Below are 8,061 nucleotides of genomic sequence, written 5' to 3' on the forward strand. Positions count from 1 at the left end.
ATCAATAAAATAACTTAAAAAACCCACGTCTAATGACACATCATTTTAGGGAGCCGGTAGGGTAACGGGCACTCTTATACATGAGTATAAATTGGTACAACCTCCATGGAGGGCAGTTTGGCACCACCTACCAAAACTGCCTAAATCCTGACTCAGCAAAAAGCTACTTCTTACCTGATGCTTGCTCATCTGTATGCACACCGCAAGTTACTCACTACATCGCACTCTGTTACCCAGCACTTTCTGAAAGTTTGCTTTAACCGAAAGAACTTCATTTGTACCTGTCTTTGTTAACTAGAAAAAAATCAAGATTTTCACTTTTATGAAAAAAGGCAAAGGGGGAAAACAGCGGTTTTGTTTCACAGAGAGCCACTAGAGACGGCAGCATGTCTGGGCAGTGGGAGTGGCACTGGCAAGCTCCTTCCCTGGAACTACACTCTGACATCTCAGCATCCAGAGCCGTCACTTTGAACTGTAAGCATCTGTGTTTTATCCCATTTTATGCCTCTGTTAGCAAGATGTGTCATAAGGTAATTTCTTCACTTTATGCCATTTTGGCTTACACAAAGTTTCAGAAGCATACTCTACTTTTGGATAGCAGGGGAAACCAGTATAATTACAAATGACGGAAACCCAAATATCCATAGAATGCACTACTACACTATGCAGCAGTAAAGATGGACACTTCCTATGGAATAATCAAATTCATTTGTTATCTATATAACAGCATGTACTGCACATGGGGTTTTTGGTTAAAAACAGGGCAAGGTAAATAATTATACTAATTTGTTGTGTATGCTTTAAGAAACTAGATACACAAGAAACTAATAGTAATGACTATGGAGAGGGGCTGAATTGGGCAGAAATGGATGTTAAGTCATGGAAAGGGAGGAAAGTTTGTGGCCTTGTTTCTTATCCATGTACCGTTAGTACTGACCTGTTGTTCAGTGATGGCTGTGGAAATGCCACGACTTTGTATTGGTACGTGCCGGGTGAAAAAGCTGAGAAGACACTTAGGAAGCTAAGGATGTTGATCCAAAGAGGGGATTCCACTGCAGCTGATAGCACTCCCCTCCAATCCCACTCCTCTTAGTAGAGGCTAACATCCCATCAAATTGGCTGAGCCATACCACACCTTCAGGCAGATTAAAAAAAGAAAAAAGACACAAAGGAAATGGACCCAATTATTTAATTAGGTTCTTTGTAAGAAATTTAGAACACTACTTTGTGAGGATAAATTCCGTTTGTAAGAGCGAACACAGAGCGGAGGTAGCCCTGGAGCTGAGGAACAGCTTTGATTCTTCGCAGAATTTGTGAGTCCACAGCTTTCTGATCAACCTTCCGCTGCTCTGTAATCTCGTATTTCTAAAGAAAAAGAAAAATCATTTAAAAAAAAAGGGCACAAGTACCAAACTCCACATTAACTAAGAAATCCTACATCACAAGTACTCAATCCCAGGAATATTCAGAAGGCAATTTTTAAAAATTAATTATTTTTATTTTTGGTTGTGTTAGGTCTTCATTGCTGCACACAGGCCTTCTCTAGTTGTGGCGAGCGGGGGCTACTCTTCGTTGTGGTGCGCGGGCTTCTCATTGTGGTAGCTTCTCTTGTTGCAGAACACGGGCTTAGCTGCTCCGCAGCATGTGGGATCTTCCTGGACCAGGGCTCGAATCCGTGTCCCTTGCATTGGCAGGTGGATTCTTAACCACTGCGCCACCAGGGAAGTCCCTAGAAGTCAACTTTGATAATTCTTTCCTTGGAGGGCTCTGAAATACAACCTATTTTTAATATAATAATAGCAACTCTTGGGCTTCCCTGGTGGCGCAGTGGTTAAGAATCCACCTGCCAATGCAGGGGACACGGATTTGAGCCCTGGTCAGGGAAGATCCCACATGCCGTGGAGCAACTAAGGCCACGTGCCACAACTACTAAGCCTGCGCTCCAGAGCCCATGCTCCGCAACAAGAGAAGCCACCACAATGAGAATCCCACGCACAACAAAGAGTAGCCCCCGCTCGGCACAACCAGAGAAAAGCCCATGCACAGCAACGATGACCCAATGCAGCCAAAAATAAAATAATTAGCAGAATCTGGAAAAATATTATTTCCCAGATAGTCCTCATTACTTACAGCTTTTCTTTTTCCAACAATTCTTAACCTTGTTTATTTTCACTCCCAAGTAGGAGAGCCAGAGCTATTAGAGGCAAAGAAAGAAATAGCTTACCTCTCTCTCTGTGTCGAAGATCTCACCTTCCTGGTGCCTGGGCTTACGCAGTTTCTTCTTCTTGAAGTAAGCATCAGTGAGATGTTCTGGGATTTTCACACCACTGATATCAATTTTGGTGGAAGTGGCAATGACAAATTTCTGGTGTGTTCTTCGCAGAGGAACTCGATTGAGGGACAGAGGCCCTAAGGGGGGAAAATATAGTGAGGGGAAAGGGGATACAAAGATTCAAGAACTGACTGGATTTGAAGAAACCTGTTGAAGTTCTAACTTTTCTCTGGATCCAAAGAAATTCCAAACTGCTTTCTACTGTCAGCATCAGGCTTTTTTCAAGATCTCAGTTTGTCCAAGGCTCCCCCCATCCTCAAATTTTAAAGTTACCCAGATTAGGAGAGAGCATAGTCACTTATACAGATTGGTCAAAAATCACTGGTCCTTGAGGACAAATTTAAACTGAGCACTGTTTTTTGGAGTAAACAGTTCACTTTTCCCCTATCCAGGAACTCCATCCTGGTGCCAAGGGCAGACCAAGTCTTATGAAGACAAGTCTTATGAAGGATGCATTCCTAGGAGTTAGTAGCCAACCATTCTGCATTTTAGGTGGCAGTTATACCTGGTGATACGTTGCCATGCAAACTTTAAATACCTGCTTCCTCAGACCTCCTGTGTACATAAGGCAATGAAATAGGGCAAAGAATCTCATGACACTGAAACTTCTATTTAGGTGGGAGCAAAGTGTATACTTCAAGCATTTAAAAACACATGCTTCAGGACTTCCCTGGTGGTCCAGTGGGTAAGACTCTGCGCTTCCAATGCAGGAGGTCTGGGTTCGTTCCCTGGTCGGGGAACTAGATCCCACAGCATGCCACAACTAATGATCCCGCGTGCCACAATGAAGATCCCACAATGCCACAGCTAAGACCAGGCACACCCAAAATAAATACTAAAAAAAATTTTTTTTAAATAAAAATACAACCTTCAAAAGAGTAAATCCCAAGAGTTTTCATCACAAGGAAAAAAGTTTTTTCTTTTATCTAAATGTGAAGATGGATATTGAACCTATTGTGGTAATTATTTCACAATGTATGTAAATCAAACCATCATGTTGTACACCTTAAACTCGCAAGAGTGATGCATATAAATTATTTCTCAGTAAAACTGAAGGTGGGGAGACCTGCAAATTTCAGAGTATATTAAATCCAAGGATCTTCTTACCAGTCACAAGTAGCAAGCCACTGCTCAGCTGCTTCAGGAAAATGACCCTCTGTAGATTAAAAAGAAATGCTAGATGGTTCCACAAATTAGAAACTGACTTCTGAATTAATCAAATCACAGGTTCCTAAATTTGGTAAAAAAGGAAATTTCTACATATGCATATGTGCAGCAGTTCTGGAAGTAACTTACCAAACTAATAACAGGGGTGACTCTAGGATACGAGCAGTACTTTTGTGTGCTTGATTTTTAATGAGCAGCCACTACTTTTAACATTAAAAAAAAACTAGTACCCTTTAACTCAGTAATTCTATCCCTGCAAATCCATCCTAAGAAGTTAACTCAAATACATAAACATTTTTGGGTACAGGGACATCTGAATCACCTGTAACAAGTAGTATTACCAACGACAGGAATTGGTAATAAGTTATTGTCTATTATTGACTAAACACGTTATGATAGTGACTGGGTTGTTGGTTTTGTTATGGATCACTCTCACCTCTCCCACAGAACCTCTTGCTACTAACTGCAGTTCACACAGGTAAACAAATCCTATCCAGAGAACAAACTTATTAGGATCAAGTACTCCAGGTACCTCAAGTGTCATGCTCTGCTCACCTTGCCTCTGTGGCGCCCAGTGAGGATAATCAGAATGGTTCCAGGAGTGATGCTAGCACGCAGTTTTCTCACATGCTTACTGAAGGGTTTTTTGCCGTGACTCAACAGCTTTCGAGGCACATCTTCAGTAGGATAATACCTAGGCTGGAGAGAGCCCATAGGTCCAACTTATTTAAATAATCTAATCAAGTCAGTAGAGCTGGTTGTGAGGTCAGTGAAACCTTCACTACAATCCTGTAGTTACTTGAACCACTTTATTCACACTACTGCATTTTCACTTCTAATATTTTAAAGGTAGAAAAGATCAACGCTGCTTCAATAGCTTTACATGCAAAACATAGGGTGGAATCCATTTAACTGAAGGAGCTGTGTCCAAGCAAAGAGGGAAAGCATCAAGCAAGTTACCTTTGTAAATTTGGAATAAACCAAACTTTAGAGATTACATGGCAAGCTATCATTATATACTGTTGTGTAGCAGTGATTCTCAAGTTTTTCTGGGGTCCCTGACCCTCTGGGGTCCCTACTTCTCCAGAAACACACGCCTGACACAATTTTGTATGTTATGAAAAAAGGCATGGCTTGTTTTCCAACTCAAATTAAGTGTGTTCATATGCTTCACATTAACATGCATCACTTCCATCTTATCCATAAAGAATAAATTGTATAAAACCATAGACATTAGTTTAGATCAAGACTGCCAGTTCATTTATTGTAAAAATAAGACCCCACACAGGGCTTCCCTGGTGGCACAGTAGTTAAGAATCCGCCTGCCAATGCAGGAGACACGGGTTCGAGCCCTGGTCTGGGAAGATCCCACATGCCGCGGAGCAACTAAACCCGAGCGCCCCAACTATTGAGTCTGCGCTCTAGGGCCCGCAAGCCGCAACTACTGAGCCTACGAGCCACAACTACTGAAGCCCCCGCGCCTCGAGCCTGTGCTCCACAGAGAAGCCCCTGCACTGCAACGAGGAGTAGCCCCCTCTCTCTGCCACTAGAGAAAGCCCGCGCACAGCAACAAAGACCCAATGCAGCCAAAAATAAATAAATTAATAAATTAATTTTTTAAAAAGACCCCACACAAAGACTCTTTCGCTTATGACAAGTAACTCAAAATAATCTATTTCTAACTGCATCATTTTAGTGGACGGTCTTTCTTTTACCACAAACATTAATACCTAATAGAAAAATCAGCTCACAAAACCTGTGACAAGAAGAAATCAAAGCGCCATTTTCCCTCTGGTGCAGTAATATTCAACTGTGAAGAGTGTAATACATCTGCAATAGTCCCATAATGGAAATCACAGAGCAAACCTTTATTTTTCAGAGAAAACGCTGGGTCTTGTGCATGGTAAAGAGGGGCCAAGAAACACCCACTACAGTGGACAAATGTTCTACAGGTCTGGGCGCACCCTAGGCTCTACGTATGGTAAGTCTCACAACAACCCTGTGAGTCAAAACTTTATTCCCATTTTACAAGAAACAAAAGCACAGAAAAGTAACTCTACTTAAGAACAGTAAATAATAAAGCGAAGTTGCAAACCCAGAACTATCCTCCATTAATAATCCTCTGGTAAACATACACTTCTAAAACCTGAGCACACACACAAAAATCCTCACAGGAGGGCTTCCCTGGTGGCACAGGGGTTAACAATCGCCTGCTAATGCAGGGGACACGGGTTTGAGACCTGGCCGGGGAAGATCCCACATGCCACGGAGCAACTAAGCCCGTGCGCCACAACTACTGAGCCTGTGCTCTACAGCTCACGAGCCACAACTACTGAAGCCCGTGCTCCACACCAAGAGAAGCCACCGCAATAAGAAGCCCACGCACCGCAACGAAGAGCACCCCCGCTCACCGCAACTAGAGAAAGCCTGAGCGCAGCAACCAAGACTGAATGCAGCCAAAAAATAAATAAATAAATAACCCTCACAGGATTCAAGCTTCAACTAAACACCCAAATTACAATCTCCTCCAAATCTTACCATTTTGCGAAGTTTAACCACCCGGGTACCACCATTCTTGTCACCACCAACTGGTTTTGTGACAGTAGCAAGAACTTTCACCTTCTTTTTCTTTTCAACCTAGTAGGACACAAATGCGTCAAAAAGTCAGAGGCAGACAAACGTTTTAATGTTAAGACATAATGCTCAGGGCTTCCCCTCATCCCTTACCTTGGATTTAGCTGCTGAATACTTCCTCTTGTACAAGGCCTTTCTGGAATACATAGCCGATCGGGAATATCTGCCAATTCCTCTGACCAGGACAGGGTTTCGGCTGCAGTGGGGCTTCCCCTTCTTAACCTGCTTCACCTTTTTAACCTTGCCACCAGCATCAGTCTTCTTGGCTTCAGGTTTTTTCTCCTTAGTATCTGGCTTCTCAGGCTTTTCACCCGCCATCTACCAATACATATATTTTTTAAAAAGGCATTTCACCAATTATCTCATAGCTATACATCGACAGGCCTCCCAGACTGCAAGTCCTTGTCCTCCTTCTCCATCCTTTACACCCCTCCCACTATAAGATACAGGCCTTCCTCCAAATCGCCACACATCTGCAACAATATCCATAAATGGTTAACTTTTAGGTTGTCTCCCCAATACCGTATAACCTTCTTGACGATTTGAATATATCTCACAACTATTATTTGTTCGCTACATATATTTAGAGGTCAAAAGTCCCTATTCCATTATTTGTTTTACGAATTAGAAATCCTAGACTTAGCTTTAACAATCTCCACAGCCAGAAAGCAGCGAGGCTGTAACCTGAAACCGTTTGCTTTCAGGACTTTTGCTCTTATCAGACTGTCTCACTCAAGAAATTCCGTTTAGGAGGCGAAGACACACACACACAAATGGCCCAAACTCAGGCCAAACTGAAAAAAGCGAAGCCCAGCAGGCGACTTCCGGCCGCGGACGTCGGTAGACGGGAAAAGTTGCACTTGTGCTCAGTCTCAAATCCACAACGTGGCGGAGACGAGCTCGGCGTCGTCTTTTGGAACGCAGGTCCCGAATTCAGAGCGCGCGCCGCCGCCCTTGTCCCTGCTGCCCCACTGGCCCGCTACGAATCCCTGGAGGGGCCCTGTTTCCCCAGCCCGGGAGGGTGGCGAGCAACCGGAGCCCCGGAGCCTCTGCAGCATTCCACCTCACACTGTTCGTGCCCCACAGCACCCTCTTCGTGCCCCACCGTAAACCCAAGCGAGAGAAATGAAGGGTCTGGGAGGCCTCCCAAATGGCCCTGAGCGTGTCCGACCCCTGCAGTTGTCGACTTGATACCCTCCTGGTTAAGATGGCGAAGGATTGGGATCCTGAAATAGAGTCTTGCAGAGAGGGGACGCCATTCTTACCTTGCAAGATGGGAAAGAGAACTAAGACACCGGCTTCCGGTCTATAAGCAATCACGGGAGGTGTCTAGTCTCACTTCCTTCCGGGTCAGGGGCATCATGGGAAATGTAGTTTTTCCTCGTTCGTACTGTAAACAGAGCTAATTTTCTCAATAGGAGGCGAAAGTGGAGAAATTTTTTCCTGAAAATGCTTCATTTTATAGACCAATAGAATTCTCAAAGTACTTTTGGGAACCGGCATAAAGTTGAAACTTTTTATATTTGCTTACCTGTGCTATACAATAGGAAAAAAGCTAGAATTTAAAATGAATAAAATATATTCCTGTTCTGAAGAACACACATTCAAGGAAAAAGCAAACAGGTAAATTAATAATTGTAAGTTATTTCTTCTGGGAGATTTAGGAAAGTTTTGCACCAGAGTTTGTTTTTGTGTTGGATTTGGAAGAATAGATACAAATTTGGCAGATGAAAGTGTCAATTGGAACAATAAATGCAAGAGGCATGGAGGCATCAAAGAGCATGGTTGTTTATTCCCTCTACAAGCATTTCTGGCCACTTTGTACTCTATTTCTTCACTTCTAAAATGGAGATAACCATATCTACCTCACAGGGTTTGGGGGAAGATTAAATAAGCTAATGTACATAAAATCACTAAGAATGGGCTTC

At 43.1% G+C, this 8,061-nt stretch overlaps 1 protein-coding gene across 1 annotated transcript; it reads right to left on the reverse strand.

The window, feature by feature from the left end:
* Positions 1 to 1,172: 1,172 nt before the first annotated feature.
* Positions 1,173 to 7,436, reverse strand: RPL6 (ribosomal protein L6). Its single transcript, XM_027124626.1, has 7 exons — positions 7,399 to 7,436; positions 6,227 to 6,451; positions 6,038 to 6,136; positions 4,055 to 4,198; positions 3,440 to 3,488; positions 2,225 to 2,409; positions 1,173 to 1,365 (listed from the first exon to the last, which is right to left on the reverse strand). Exons 2-7 carry the CDS (start codon positions 6,449 to 6,451, stop codon positions 1,213 to 1,215), a joined length of 855 nt encoding a protein of 284 aa, XP_026980427.1. The 5' UTR covers positions 7,399 to 7,436; the 3' UTR covers positions 1,173 to 1,212.
* Positions 7,437 to 8,061: the final 625 nt, after the last annotated feature.

This window comes from Aethalodelphis obliquidens, unplaced genomic scaffold (genome assembly GCF_003676395.1).
Source record: "Aethalodelphis obliquidens isolate GAN/ISIS:26980383/991018 unplaced genomic scaffold, ASM367639v1 scaffold28, whole genome shotgun sequence".
Taxonomy (NCBI): Eukaryota; Metazoa; Chordata; class Mammalia; order Artiodactyla; family Delphinidae; genus Aethalodelphis; species Aethalodelphis obliquidens.

Coding starts and splice junctions, on each gene's coding strand:
- RPL6 (XM_027124626.1), bottom strand. CDS start 6,451: ATGGCGGGTGAAAAGCCTGAGAAGCCAGATACTAAGGAGAAAAAACCT. Junction 4,199..6,037: donor TGGTTAAACTTCGCAAAATG/GTAAGATTTGGA, acceptor GGCTCTCTCCAG/CCTAGGTATTATCCTACTGA. Junction 1,366..2,224: donor TCTTCGACACAGAGAGAGAG/GTAAGCTATTTC, acceptor CTTTTTCTTTAG/AAATACGAGATTACAGAGCA.